Here is a 15,323-nt window from a genome sequence, read left to right as displayed (position 1 = left end):
CAGACAGGCATGTTCAGAAACTGCCAGGGCCCCAGCAGCCTTCACATGGCAGGACTGAGCACTTGGCTCATTGGGGAAAGCAGCAGGCGAGCCACAGCCTCAGACACAGCCAATGCCCTGGGCTATAGGGGGATGGGCCTCAACCTTTCCTGGGAGTCTGGGGAGTGGGGAGAAGGCTCCCTGCATAATATTTTCTTCTCCTTTTCCTCAAAATCAATAATGAGAAGATACGATGCCATTCATTCATTCATTTATGTATTTATTGAGAGAGGATCTCGCTCTGCGGCCTGGGCTGGAATGCAGTGCAGCCTTGAGCTCCGGGGCTCGAGTGATCCCCCTGCCTCAGCCTCCTGAGGAGCTAGGACTGCAGACATGCACCATCATGCCCAGCTAATTTTCTCATTTTCGTGGAGACAGGGTCTCACTATGTTGCCCAGCCTGAGCTCAAACTCCTAGACTCAAGTGATCCTCCTGCCTCAGCCTGCCAAAGTGCTGGTGTGAGCCACTGCATCATCTACAATGACATGTATGACAAAAGGTCTCCTCAAATCCTCGTCTACCTTTCTGTCCCCCATCACAAAAGCGAATCTGGTGACCCAAGTTCTGTCCCTCGCCTCCACTCTGACACCCAATATTTTCCTGAACATTTTCCCCCAGGGAAAAGAGGAAGAGGAAGAAGAACTGATAACACAGGCCTGGGGTGAGCTTGGGAGGCAGAGGGGGCAGAGTGGGAGAGGATCAAGAAGGAGAGAAGGAGAGGGAGAGGCAGAGGCAGAGGCAGAGAAGTGGGTGGGGTGGCATGAGAGGGGAGCAAGGCCCAGCCACAGGCACATGAGCAGCCATCTCAGTTTTGATGAACAGACAAGAGGAGCAAGAGAGGCAGTGTGAGAGGGCGAGGAACCAGGGCCAGTTTAGTTCTTGGAATTCTCAGCACCTGGCCTGGCACAGGTGCATGACAGGCACTCAGGAATCTGTTGAATGAACAAGGAGCACATGAACTGAAGAGGGCAGAGGGTGTGAAGGGAGGGAACGCAGGAGAAGATGGGAAGCAAGCCACGCCTCTGCCTAATGTCTCCCCCACCCCCACCCCAATTCCAGGCCCAGCTTAAGAGACCTCAAGCGGCAACTTCATCCAGCGGCCAGCCAGGACCCTCTGCCAGCTCCAGGAGCCTCCCAGCTCCTGCAGCGATTCTCGGACTGGGTGTGCTCCTTTTGCAAGGCAGAGCCACCCTCGTCCCTCCTCTGAATACCAGGGAGAGGCCCAGCCCCATTTGGGGCCTCAGAATGAACTCTTGATGTTCCCATTTCCCTCTCCCCATGGCTTCCAGGGGTGGGAACCCAGCCGCTATCACCCGGCAGACCCTCCGACAGCTGCTGTGGAGGGGCTGTTGTGAGGGGCTGGGTCCCAGGCTGACTGTTCATCAGCAGAACAAGCAGGGTGTGGACCCGGGCTTGGCCCCATAAAAGGCAGATCTGACTCCTGGATGGTGGAGAACACAAAGACTGGGTGAGAATGGGCCATTTTATAGAGTGATCTCAGAGCTCAGAAGGCATGCAATGCACCACTGGGAAATTTCGGGAGCCAAGTCTCTATATCAAGGCATAGATTGCTGAAAAGAGCAGGCTGTAGCACTGGAGAACCTGGGCTCACATGCCAGTTCAGTCATTTACTAATTGTGCCATTTTAGGCATGTTACTTCAACTCACTGGGCCTCAGTTTTGTCATCTATAAAATGGGGATAGAAGAGTCCGTACCTCCTAGAGTTTCTAGAAGATGAAGTGGCAAAGTCCTCAGGAAAAGGTAGCTGCCTGCTCTCGCAAGGCAGGAGGAGGTCAGAATTGAATGCTAGACCCAACTCTGGTCACTGGGTGACCCTGGGCAGGTCCCAGGGCCTCAACCCCAGCCCCAATAATGGGGATAATAATCTTGATGGATCTCAATGTGCTATCGGGCAACATGGAGGTGAAAGTGATTGATAAAGTGGGAAAATGCCAATCAGGTGCGAATAACATCACCAGAAATGTCACTTTTAATGGTAGTAGCCTTACTAATCATAGTGGCAACTGTCATCTCTAACAAATAGTTATTACCACTCATTAAGCCATAGTTACGCAGAAGGGTTACGAGGCCCCACATCATGCACTGCACCATTTCTCATGACAATCTCATACTGCAGGTGGCATCATGCTGACTTACAGATGGGGAAACTGAGGGTCTGAGAAGCTATGAATGTTGCCAACAATCCCGCAGCTGGCAAGTCGGGGAGCCAGAATTTCACCCCCATGTATCTGATTCTGAAGGTGGTTTTCTGGGCCTCTGTGTTAGCCAGCTTCCCCAGTGTCACTGGGGGCAGCTCGCTGGCCAGGAGGAACCCCAAGAGATCCAAGAGACCAGCCCCATACCATAGCAGCGGGGGGCCATGGCAACCTTGGGATCAGAAAGCAGCAGCAAGTGACCGTCTGATTTCACCAAGCCTGAGTCAACCCACTGAACAGGGGGAAGCACTGAGGAGATGGGGCGGGGTGGGAGGCGAGTGGAGCCGGGGGGGCGAGGGATTCAGAAGAGGCCTGCACCTTCTTCTCTGCGTCGGCCTGAATATCCCCACTCTTTCCCCATTTCCCACCGGCCTTCCATTTTGTCCCAGTGACTCCTTTCCCGGCTTTCCTCCTCCCACTAGACAGAAGGGGAGACTGAGGCCAGGACAGCTGAGGTTCAGGGGTGCCAGGGGTAGAACTTGATGATGTACCCCCAGCAACCTTGCACTCATGCTTCAGCTCTACTCTGGGCACCCCCCATGCTGAGGGCTCCAATCACTCCATCTCTGACCACTGGGAGGGAGGCTGGGCCCTTGCATTCCAAGCTGGAATCCGTGCCAGCCCCCCGACCAGAATGCTGGTCCTCTGACTCCCTGCTTCTACCCTAACAGTCCCACTTCCACATTGCCAGCTCCTCCAGCCCTGGGCCAGATACGACTTTTCCTCCTTGTCATGAGCAGGGCAAAAATATGTCACTGGGAGCCTAGAGTGCTGGCTTCTGCTTCCAACTGTGCTCCTCAAGAACGTTTCAACTTGTCCAAAGAATCATGAGGATGGACAGAGTTCCCCCGTGCTGGTGCCTTCTCCTCTGGATGACGGTCACCTATATCCAGGCCTCTCACCCTTGGACTAGTCCATCCCTCTCCCTCCTCAGCCCCTGGTGTGGCCTGGCACAGAGTAGGTGCTCGATAAAAGTCTGTTAATGATGGAGAAAATGTTTATACTTGACAGCGCCCCCTAGACAGTGAGAGTCTTAAGAGCTGGATCTCTTTCTTACCATTTTTGTACCTCCAGGGAGGAGCGTATGCTAGCACACAGTAGGTGCACGAAAAAGTGTAAGAGCTGAGTTGGCCTTGCTTCCCTAATCATAGTAGAGAACAGGTTTATGCGAGCTTCCCTTGGGTTCAAACCATGAAAGGCTTCCAGGTCCTTCCTCATCTGACCCCAGGGAACTGCTCAGTCTGGGCTTTGGAGACACCCAGGCAACCTGAGCTCACTGCCCCTCAGTCCCACCTCCGGATCTGTGCCTGGGCTGGTCCCTCTACCCCCACACCCTCCCCACCTTCCCAAAGCCTGCCTCGGACTGGGTTCCCAGCCCTGAGCCCTGGCTTTGGCTGAAGCAAATGCCGCTTCCCAGTTTCCATCCTCCATTGGCAGAAACCAAGGGATCTGAAGCAAGTTCTACCTGCTCCAAATGAGAGCAACTCCACCCCCACCCTCTGCACATCACCCCTGGGGAGGAAAAGGGGCTCCTGAACTTGAGTGCTCCTGGCCGCACCCTTCCTCCAGCGCTCCCAGCCTCTCCCACCACTCTGCCTTGAGAGCCTCAGGAATATCCCTGCTTCCTCAGTTATCATGAGAAGCCCAGGCCCCTGAGGACCCTCCGCTCTGTTTGTCCAGCATTTCCCATTGTTGTGCCTGCTTCTTCCATAACAGACATCACATATTGGGTTCTATCTACCCTGCCCCCCATACCAGACTACACGCTCCAAAGGAAGGGCCCATTTTCTGCCTTTCTTGCTGCCGCATCCCCAGCTCCTGGAACTGCTGAAACCCCATCTCTACTAAAAATACAAAAATTAGCTGGGTGTGGTGGCACAGGCTTGTGATCCCAGCTACTAGGGAGGCTGAGGCATGAGAATCTCTTGAAACCGGGAGGTGGAGGTTGCAGTGAGTGGAGATTGAGCCCCTTCACCCAGCTCCTGAAACTCCTCACAAGCACTTACCGCTCAGCAACTACAGAGTGAATGAGTGAATGGACAAAAGCAATGATGCTGCTAATAACCAAAATGCTCCCAAGGAACAAACACACCAGCCCCACGCTTCCATTTAACCCACACGATCACACTATCATGACCATGATTATTTTTTCTGTTTTTCAAATGAGCAAAATTCAGGCTCAGAGAAGTTAAATGATCTGCCCCAGGATTACAGTCAGAGAGTGGTGTAGCTGGGATTCTACCCAGGTCTGTCTGATTCTGAGGCTTGAACCCCTAATCCTTATTCTTTTTCCCTCTTCTCTTGTCTTCTTTCTCTTCTCTTCTCTCTCTTCTCTTTCCTTCCTTCCTTCCTTCCTCTTTCTTTCCCTTTCTTTCTGTCTTTCTTTCCTTCTTTCCTCCTTTCTTTCTTTCTTCTTTTCCTTTTCTTTTATTTTCTTTTCTTTCCTTTCTTCCTCCCCTCCCGGCCTCCCTCCCTCCTTTCTTTCTTCCTTCTTTCTTTCTTCTTCTTCCTTTTCTCTTCCTTTCTTTCCTTTCTTCCTCCCTTGCCCTCCCTCTCCCCTTTTCTTTCTCTTCCTTTCTTTTCTTTCTTTCTTTCTTCTTTCTTCTTTCTTTTTTTTCTTTCTTTTTTTCTTTCTTCTCTCTCTCTCTCTCTTTCTTTCTTTCTTTCTTTCTTTTCCTTCCTTCCTTCCTTCCTTTTTTCTTTCTTCCTCCCCTCCCTCTCTCTCTTTCTTTCTCCCCTCCTTCCTCTTTCTTTCTTCTTCTTTCTCTTTTCTTTCTTTCTTCTTTCTTTCTTTTTTTCTTTCTCTTTTTCTTCTCTCTCTCTCTCTCTCTCTCTCTCTCTCTCTCTCTCTCTTTCTCTCTTTCCTTTTTTGAGACAGGGTCTAGCTCTATCACACAGGCAGAGTGCAGAGGCATGATCTTGGCTCACTACAACCTCTGCCCCCTGGGTTCAAGTGATTCTTGTGCCTCAGCCTACTGAGTAGCTGGGGTTACAGGCACGGGTCACCACGCCCAGCGAATTTTTGTATTTTTAGTAGAGACAAGGTTTCGATCTTGAACTCCTGGCCTCAAGTGATTGGCCTTGCGAAGTACTGAGATGACAGGTGTTAGCCACCACACCCAGCCACCTAACCCTTATCTGACAGTGGTTTGAGCTTAGGGATCATGAGAGCTTTGCTTACCTGGGGTCCAGGTTCTCCAGGGGTCCCCATACCACCTGGCATTCCAGGATGACCCTGCCAAGAGAGAGAAGGAAAAGGAGGAATCAGCTATGGAAGGTGCCCCTTCCTCCTTCAGTCCCATCTTGGTCAACTCAGCCCCAGTATAAAGCCAGGAGGACAGCAGCTAGGCCCCCCAGACAAAGAGGGAGCTGGTCATTCTGAACGTCTTGGGTAAGTGGCTGGTGGAGGACAGCAGAGCTGTCACTCAAGGCTGCAACAGGAGAGGGCAAGAGGATGCAGACTTACTCCTTACCATCGACCCCTTGGGTCCAGGCACGCCTGGGGGTCCCATCATGCCACGATCACCCTGTGATGGAGACAGCAATGCAGGCAGGTCACGGCTATGGCTGTGGGGTGGCTCTGTGGGAGGCAGGTGCAGAGGGCCATCCAGAGGCTCAAAGAGAGGTAGGGGTTTGCTCAAGGTCTCTAGAGGGCCCCTGCCTAGTTCATGGCCACATCACCCAGGTGGGGATCTGGGATTTCACTCAGAGGAAGCCAAGACCTCTGGCAAGCCCCGGAAGGCCTCAGCATCCCCTGTAGCGGGCCACACAGTGAATTTCCCTCCAAGGATGGTCCTGATTAAGGAAGCGCTAATTACATTGTCCCCTTTGATCCTGGCCCACATCATGTTGGTCCTTATTAGGCCTGGCATCCCATTGGCTAGGCTTGCTGAGGCAGAAACAGCAAGAGGGTGTGTCTTTCACTCTCCTCACCCCCTTTCCAAACCTAGATGAGATGCTAGAGAATCAGAGACATAACTCATTCCCTCTCGAGCAATCCAGACACACTGGGCAGAGTTGGCAGAAGGTAGGTGCTCTGGGTTCGAATCTTGGCTCTGTTTTTATAAGGCCCTGTTTCTTGTATCTGCCCAGCCAGTAAATATTTATTGAGCACCTACTATGTGTCTGACACTATCTGCAAGACTCTGAATATACAGTGGTGAGCAGGCCTGCTCCCATGGAGCAAGGCACTCAGAGGGTTGTAGGAGACACAGTGCAGTGAGGGTGGGGGTCATGGTGCTAAAGTGTTATCACTGGGGGACATGACCCACTGGGGGCAGAGCTGGTCAGGGAAAGCTTCCCTCGGGAAGTCCCTCTGGGCCCAAGAGCTGAAGGATAATGAAGAGCATCTGAGCAAAAAGGGTGGAGGCAGATGGGGATGGGAAGAGTGCATTTGGCCAAGGGAATGGCACAGGCAATGGTTTGTAGGTGAGAAGGGACATGGGACATTTGAGCAACAGCAGAAGGCCAGAGTTGGCTTTGATGTTGCGCTATCATTATGTAAGATGCCACCACTGGAAAAAACAGGGTGAAGGGTACTATTTTTTGCAACTTCTTGTGAATCTGTCATTATTTCAAAATAAAAAGTTAAATTTAAAATTTCAAGACAAAAGTTGAATTTAAAAGGAGGAGGAGCAGAAGGGGAAGGAGGAGGAGGGGGAAGCGAGGGAGGAGGAGGGGGAGAAAGGCAGAGGCCTGAGGGTCTGGGCCACATAGAGCGATACAGTGAGGCACAAGAGGAGCCTGGAGAGTTAGGCGGGGCCAGACTTGGGGGGATACTTCCTCCCTCTGGACCTCAGTTCCTCCATCTATTCAATGGGAATAATATTGGTTCTCCCAGAGGGCCGGCTCTGGGGATCGGATCAACCCATACAAAGGAAGGCAAGTGCCTCCAAGGCCCTTGGTGGGAGCTGGGAGCCAACAGGAGGTAGAGTGTCTTAGTGAGCAAAGCGTAACTAACCTTTGGCAATGGTTCAAATCTGAGCACTGCCACTTATTATCTGGGTGACCTTGAGTAAGTCACCTCCCCTATTTGAGCCTCTCTTATCTCATCTAAAACAGAGGCTTAGCAAGGCAACTTCATCCTTCCTCTTTGTAAAGATGAATCCTTTCCTCCCTGCTCTCGTCCACCCCTGTGCAGGGCCAGTGGGCAGCCGTGAGGAGCTCAGGTCACACGCATCTGCTGGTTGTCACACAAAAGTCTAACTGTGCTTGAGGCTGATGACAGGAGGGCAGGGATGGAACCCCAAGGGATGCCAAGAAAGGGAACAATGGTTCTTGGCAGGCTCAGAATGCCAGGTCAGGAGAGAGGCTAGGGGAGGGTAGTCTGAAATCCCCAGGTCAAAGGGCCTCTTCACCTTTTTAAAATTTCAAAACACAAGCTCTAATTGTTTATCTTATCCCCTCAATACCACTTACCTTTTCTCCCACGATTCCTGGCTCCCCGACCAGACCAATGAATCCCATAAATCCCTATGAGACACATGAACGAAAGCAAGAGAAACAACGTGAATCCGGGGACCCAGCCTGCCTGTGCCTTCCCTTGAAGCTCATCTCCCAGCTGTCTCCCGCCCGTGCCTGGTCACCCAGCCAGCATGCGGCTGTGCCGGGGAGAGCGCTGCCTCTCTCTGGGCACCATTCTGACTTCCCTCACTCCACCAGATGGTTCTGATTTTGAAGCCAAGCCGTGGGGCCGCTGCCAACATCCCTGGGAGCGCCACACATTCTTCCCGCGCCAGAAGCAGGCTGGGAGGCTGCCACGTTTGGAGAGCTGGGGTTGGGGCGGGGGGTGGCCCTTAAGCTGAGCTGGGAAGAGGCCATCTGTGCCCATCTTTCGGGGCTCTGGGGCTGTTTCAAAGAGTGAAACAAACCCTCTGGCTGGGATAGAAATACCGTAACAGCCTCCGCCAAGAGAACTGATTGGAATCAGGGAGGCGGAGGCCTCTTTACTGTCTTCTAAAAGGCCTCCTTGCCTTTTTCTGAAAGGGTGCACACACAGACACACGCTGTGGCTCCCGCTGCTCTGCTCAACTCCGCTGGGTGACAACTTGCCTCTGGGTTCCAGGGGGTCTTTCTAGGTGGCCCCAGCCCTTGCCATCTCCCTGAGCAGGCAAACACGCACACATGCAGTGAGGGTGGACAGCCTAGAGGGGTCACCTAGGAAGGCCCACCAATTTCTTATTCAGGCCGTACTTTCTTCCCTGCTAAGGAAAATGCAACTGAGTGGGGAGGGCCTTGTGTGGTTCAGGAGTGCAGAAGAGGCTTCGGAAGAACCCAGATTTGCAGCCAAGAGTGAATTAGGAAAGATGGAGGGATGAGTGGATTTCTTCCATAAAATCCGCTCCCTGTCCCCCAAACCCTGGCCAGAGTAGAATGAGACCTTGGGCCAGGAATAGGCCAGAGGTTGCGTACTCAGGCAATAAAGCCGGTCCAGCTGTCAGTCAACTACAGTGAGAGGGTTACCTCTGAGATCCACACTTTCTTATCTAAAGACAGTTTTAAAGTGGTCACTTCAGCAAGGGCCACACATGTCTTGCTGCTGCAGCCTGGGATGGCAGCTCTGGTTGTGTGGCTCCAAAGACCATGCACCTTCCCCTCCAGCCCAAGGCCTCCAAAGCATGTGGCTGTGAACAGGGCCCGGATCTCCTGTACATCCCAGCACCACCCTGGCACTACACATGGTAGGTCCTGGGCCTGCCTCTAGTTCCCTGGGCTCAGAGACCTTTCTGAAGTATAAGGTAAGAGGGATGAGGTACTAGGTATGAGGTCACAGCTAACATGTCACAGAAAATAATCAAATATTTGGTTTTTGCAATAACTTAATTTTTAAAAATTAATTAGAGCATTTTCCAAGTGATAGCAATATTATAACAACAGCTTGAACGTATTGAGCACTTCCTGTGTGCCAAGCCCTGTACCTGGCATTTTATCTATGTCACTGTCACTCAGTCTTCAGGTGTGTGGGTTCTGGGCAAATCAGTCTCTCAGAGCCTCATCTGCAGAATGGGAGACAATAAAGGTACCTCCCTACCTCCTGGCACTGTTCTGAATACGGGAGATGGTGCACGATGCGTAGAGGTACTTCATACATGTTCGCTCTTTCCCATCCCCTCTTAATTTATTTTACAAGGGCACAGGGGTAAGACAGAGGCCTGAGCTTCCCACAAGGGAGCAGTCAGACATTTAGAGGATGCCGAATGAAGGGAATAAAAACTGCTCTGTTAAAAGGCCCCTGCCCGACTGGCCCAGAGAAACAGAAATTTCATAGCTACTTTAAATTTATGAGATGTTGGGTCCTGGAAGGCAAGCAGGTCATAAACCTCAAACAAGAAGCCAAACAGGATCCTAATGAATAAGAGCCATACAGCAAGTGCCCCATCCCCCAACCCGCACCCCGAGACCCCCCTTGGGGTACTGTCCCAGAATATCCTGGCAGGCCTGTTCTTGAGGCTGGTCCAGAGAGGCCAGGCCCCGAAGTCCAGGCAGGTCGACGGAGAAGCAGCTCTGCAAGCTGCGGGCATGGCTGGCTCCTCTCAGGTTGGCAAGGCGGGCACAGGAGGAGGCAGCATTGTTGCCCACAGCGGGCACTGCACAGGCAGGATCCGAGTCCCCAGTTTTGGGGAGGAGGCTAGCCTGGTCCTCACATTGCCTACAGATAAAGGGCCATTGTCTGCCATGGGAGGTTTTCTTCCTCCTCTCATATGCTAGGCCTTGGGGATGCAACTGAGAATGAAAGGGCTATGGACACTGAGCTGCACTAGACAGCTCAGTGTGATGTGTTTACATGTGTGGCTGCCCCTGGATGGGGCGTCTTGAAGGCAAGACCCATGCCCTGTCCCCAGCACCTCAACCAGGGCCTGGCAAGCAGTCTGTGCTCTGTTAGAGACATGCCAGGGCTCAGGAGGTCAGAGAGTTTTCAGCCCTCGAGGCAGGCATTGGGAACCCAGCAGACCTCAGTGTCAATCTTGCCTCTGACAGTGATGTTACTGCCTGTGAGATCTTGGACAAGTTACTTAACTTCCCAGAGCCTCAGTTTCCTCATGTGCAAAATGAGGATAGTAATACTGACTGCCATAGACGATTGCATAGATAGCATTTGGCACAGAGTCTGGTACCTAACAGGTGACTAATGAATGTCACTGTTATTGGGTCGTTGCAAAAGTAATCCCAGTTTTTGCCATTATAATGGTAAAAACTGCAATTACTTTTGCACCAACCCAATACTATGATTACAAGGAGGTCCCGTGGTGTGAGCTTCAGTACTTTCCCAGGGATCCTCTGGTTCTGCAGTGAACAGAAAATGCCTGCCCTTTCACTGTGACCACATGGGGTGGGGGCCAAGGGAATGGCTGGCATGGTACCTCCATGTGCCTTATAGCAGCCACAGGGTTCCAGCTCTGCCTCCTTCCTGCTACTGTCCAAGCTGCCTGGGCAGCAAGCTGGGCGCTCTGCTGACCAAATGAGCCTGGGCTGCTCCAGGAGAGGTTCCCACCCCTCCTGGGCCTGGTTCTGCCACTATCCCACTTAGTGATCTTGGTCAAACCTGCTTCTCCTCCATAAATCCCAGATTACCAACATGGACTCAAATCTGGGGGTTCTAAACCTGAAGTCTCTGTCAGGTTCTATGAATAGAATTCAGAGGGTATATCAACTTGAATGGAAAAAAATTAAAACTCTTATTTTCATGAACCTCTAATTGAAATTTACATGTGCCTCAAATATGAGTGTAGGCAACAAACCACAGTAGTATTACAAGGACCTGGGACTGTCCCAGAAAGTGACATGTCACATTACCATCATTGCTGCAGAGATCTCAAAATACATCACTAAGGCTTGGCATTACTTTAAAATTGAGGCCGCTGTTACACTTGCTGCTAGAACTCATTATTTAATGCATTGCCAAAGAAGCATATATATGAATATATTAAATGTTAACATATTTTCATAATTGCATTTCTATATAATCAGTTTCCTTTGTTTCTAATTTTATGCATTTACAAACTCTATTCTGAGAAGGGGATCCTTGGGCTTTTCCAGCCTGGCAGAGAAATCCAAGGCACAAAAAATGGTTAGGACTCTTAGATACAGTGATTTCCAAGGATGTTTGTGTTCTGACTTCCAAGACCCTGCATATCTATTTCCCGAGGGCCCTACCATTAGCATAACTATGAAATTGAATTTGCTGATCAAATTGCCCTTTTTTTTTTTTTTTTTTTTCCAATCAGGAAATATATCCAGGCCACAGCAGCCTTTCCAAACTCCTGGGCTTCCCACAGAATGCGCTCGAATGTCGCTGGAAAGATTTCAAAAATCCAGGCCTCCCCCTGCTTTAATTCCTTTCTTCCCCAACAGATGTTGCAGGCCTGGCGAGGAAGCCCATCGTGTGTGACTCTCACGCCACTGACAGGGTTTCATAGTGCGGCCAAATTCCTCTATGGCCATCCCGAGCATCAGTCCTTCCAGCTTGAGGAAGCCCCTTCCAGGAATGAGCTCCATATTTAAAGGAGTGGAGGAGATGAACACCTCTCCACCTCTGAGTCCTGAGGTTAAGCTTTCAGGAGGCCCCAGGGCTGGGCAGGAAGGACTGAAGCTGTCCGTCCGCCCATCACTCAGAGATGTTTCTCTGGACTTTAATTGAAGGTCGTGATCCTCAAACCTCCATTTTAATGACTAGTTGCAACCTCTTCTCTTCTTCAGACCTTGACCAACCAGCCAGAGCCACTGGTTTGGATTTCATCTTCTATATAATTTAGGGATGCCTAGACCAAGGGACTTTGGCAAGTGGTAACACTTCTCTGGCCTTTGGCTTCCTGATCTATAAGCTGATGGGAACACGAGCAACAACTGCCAAGGGCTCCTCCAGTTTTAATGTCCTGGGGGAGCAGTCACATAACCTCTTTGGGCAAATGCACCAAAAACCTGTGTGTAGAGTCAGGCTGTGAGAAAAAGCTGTCATGACTCTGATCTCATTTCTCATTTCGAGACTTCCCCGCTCTGAGGGTCACCGTCCACATCCATCAAAGGGGTAGAGGACTGAACCTACCTCGGGAGTTGTTCTGAGAATTACACGAGGTGGTGCCTGGAGGATGCTGGGCAAAGGGCTTGGCACAGAGTAAGGGCCCCCAAAAATGGAGCCACTCATTCAGAGACCGTTGCTAACTAACCTGCTCTCCCACCGGCCCCGGCCGACCAGGATCCCCTGGTTCCCCCTGCAAAGAGACAAAAAGGAGGATGGATTAGGATGGGAGATGAAAGTCTAGACCTCCTGGGGAAGTCCCAGGCCTGTTGGCCTTAGTTGCCATTGGTGGGGATGAACCAGGGACCTTATCTCCAGTGTGTGGCCTTGGAGACCCCCAACAAATGGGGCAGAGTCAAAGGGGTACTTGGACAGAACCTCAAGCAGACATGACTCTAGTCACCCACTCCCTCTGAGGGGGCCTTGGCTTACTCAGCACCCAGATGTGTATGTCTCATCTAGGTCCTTCAGAAGCCCACTGCATTTTGTGGAGGTGGAAAATGAGTCCCAGAGAGGTGAAGTGACCTGCCTGAGGTCACACAGTGAGCCAGAAGTAGGGCTACAACCGAAACCTTGGTCTGCCCGGTTGAAATGCACATTCCGAGCCAAGTGCGGTGGCTCATGCCTGTAATCCTAGCACTTTGGGAGCCCGAGGTGGGCAGATCACCTGAGGTCAGGAGTTTGAGAACAGCCTGGCCAACATGGAGAAACCCCGTCTCTACTAAAAATACAAAAATTAGCTGGGTGTGGTGCTGCATGTCTGTAATCCCAGCTACTTGGGAGGCTGAGGCAGGAGAATTGCTTGAACCCAGGAGGTGGAGGTTGCAGTGAGCCAAGATTGCACCACTGTACTCCAGCCTAGGTGACAAGAGAGAGACTGTCAAAAAAAAAAGAAATGCCTATTCCCACTGCATCAGGCTGTTCTATCGCAGGAAGAGCAGGGAAATGGGACGTCAGGGCACCAGGATCCTAGACCTCAGCACACCAGAGCTCTGCCACCAGCTCACAGGTGGCTGGGGTGAGTCCCATCTCTGCTCTGGGCTCAGCCTCCCCAGCTATAAAGAAGGGAAATCAGACTCATTTGTCTTCAAGGCTCTGTCCCACTTTCACATTGGGTGGCCTATCTCGGCCTTGTCTGTCTGTTTTGTCCCATGCTGAGGTGGCTCCTGTTCCTCAGGCGGCCACAGCTGCCCCGGTCTCCCCACAGCAGACCTGTGGGATAAATCCACAAAAGCGATGTCACCACTCCCACCACAGAAACCCAACTGGTATCTGAGGGAGAGAGGCCGAAACCTCAGACGGCAGGACATGAGCTCGGGCTAGCCAGGAGTTTGGTGCATACATGGATGTGGCTTACTGCAAGCCTGGGTGGAGCCTCCTCCCCCTTCAGCTCCTCCCCGGACCTCATGAAAACTAGAGGGACCAGGACAGATGCGTGGGCCATTTCCCCAGAAGGGAAGGAGCTATGGATGACCTGGGCTCCCCCGGCTCTGTCTTAACCTCCTGTGGGTTTGCCCATCTGTAATCTGGACCCGACAATCTTTTGCCCAGAATGGCTGGGAAACTCCAACTCAAGGAGAGTCCTTGGAAAACTATTAAGTGAGGCTGCCCATGGGCTGAGGATCATTACTCTCCCACCTTGGGCCAGGTCTTTTTTGATAATATTTTTTAAAAACCCTATTAATATATGTACTATCTATTTACTATGCAGAATAGGGAAAATATAGAGGTCCACAAAAGAAAATGAAAATCTCCTATTGTCCCACCACCCAGAGATAATCCCTGTCCACTTTCTAGCCTCTGCTCTGTGCGTAAAGAAACAGGGTGCCATGTTGGCCAGGATGGTCTCGATCTCTTGACCTCACGATCTGCCTGCCTCAGCCTCCCAAAGTGCTGGGATTACAGGTGTGAGCCACCGCACCTGGCCAGCATGGTGAAACTCCGTCTCTACTAAAAACACAAAAAATTAGCTGGGTGTGGTGGCACACACCTGTAGTCCCAGCTACTCAGGAAGCTGAGGCAGGAGGATCGGTTGAACCTGGGAGGTGGAGGTTGCAGTGAGCCGAGATCGCACCACTGCACTTCAGCCTGGGAGGCCTAGATGGGCGGATCACAAGGTCAGGAGATCGAGACCATCCTGGCTAACCCGGTGAAACCCCGTCTCTACTAAAAAATACAAAAAAAAAAAAATAGCCGGACAAGGTGGCGGGTGCCTGTAGTCCCAGCTACTTGGGAGGCTGAGGCAGGAGAATGGCGTAAACCTGGGAGGCGGAGCTTGCAGTGAGCTGAGATCCGGCCACCACGCTCCAGCCTGGGCGACAGAGCGAGACTCCGTCTCAAAAAAAAAAAAAAAAAAGAGAAAAGAAAGAAAAAGAACTGGTGCAACCCAGCCCCTGCTGCAACAGACTCACACTTGAGCATTTCCTTTTCTAACCTGTTTCCTCCACCACCCCCACCCCACATTCAGACATCTTCCCATCTTGTAAAATAGCCCGAAACACCATCTAGGGTGGCTGCACTATATCCCACTACTTGAACAATCCCCCACAGTTGGGCACTTAGGTTATGTCCATTTTTTTCATCTTTTACCAATACTTTGTTCTAAATGGGGACCAATTTTTCTCCCTTTTCACAACTGGCCATGGGATTTGGGGTTTGAATTGGGGCCTGAATATGTAGGACCCCCTCTTTCCTTTTGTCCCAAAGGATCTCCAGGTCCCCTTACCTTCACACCATCCAGGCCGGGCCTCCCAGGAAAGCCCTTCCTGCCAGGCTGACCCTGCAACAGAGAGAGAGGTAAGTGGGAGAAGCTGGGCAGGGGCAACATTGCTGGGGTCCAGGAGCCCCAAGGACCTGGCATAGGGTATCCATGGCTGTAGAGAGCCACATACCCTGGTGGCCAGGGGCATAGAACCCTGAGTCCACCAGGTGGCCAGCTGTCCTAGAATGCAGGCAGGGTTTCCAGCTGCATGAACTCCAGGAAGCCTCCCCCATCCCTGGGCTGGTCTTCCTGTTGTAAATGAGGATGATGACACCTGCCTTCAGGGAGTGA

The 15,323-nt window shown here is 51.6% G+C and overlaps 1 protein-coding gene across 5 annotated transcripts in view; it reads right to left on the bottom strand.

Moving 5' to 3' along the window:
- COL27A1 (collagen type XXVII alpha 1 chain) overlaps positions 1–15,323 on the bottom strand; it is a 159,753-nt gene that overhangs the window by 54,944 nt on the left and 89,486 nt on the right. For all 5 annotated transcript variants that reach the window (XR_004054043.1, XM_030920179.1, XM_030920181.1 and 2 more), the window contains 5 exons: positions 14,997–15,050; positions 12,420–12,464; positions 7,675–7,728; positions 5,730–5,783; positions 5,438–5,491 (listed from right to left, as the gene is read on the bottom strand). Coding sequence is in view for 4 of the 5 variants with exons in the window: in XM_030920179.1 (XP_030776039.1) it covers positions 5,438–5,491; positions 5,730–5,783; positions 7,675–7,728; positions 12,420–12,464; positions 14,997–15,050 (261 nt within the window). In the remaining variant the exon portion in view is untranslated. The remainder of the gene's footprint in view (positions 1–5,437; positions 5,492–5,729; positions 5,784–7,674; positions 7,729–12,419; positions 12,465–14,996; positions 15,051–15,323) is intronic.

The sequence above is a fragment of the Rhinopithecus roxellana genome, chromosome 16 (genome assembly GCF_007565055.1).
Source record: "Rhinopithecus roxellana isolate Shanxi Qingling chromosome 16, ASM756505v1, whole genome shotgun sequence".
NCBI classification, from domain to species: domain Eukaryota; kingdom Metazoa; phylum Chordata; class Mammalia; order Primates; family Cercopithecidae; genus Rhinopithecus; species Rhinopithecus roxellana.
This window is presented reverse-complemented; position numbering and strand designations above follow the sequence as displayed.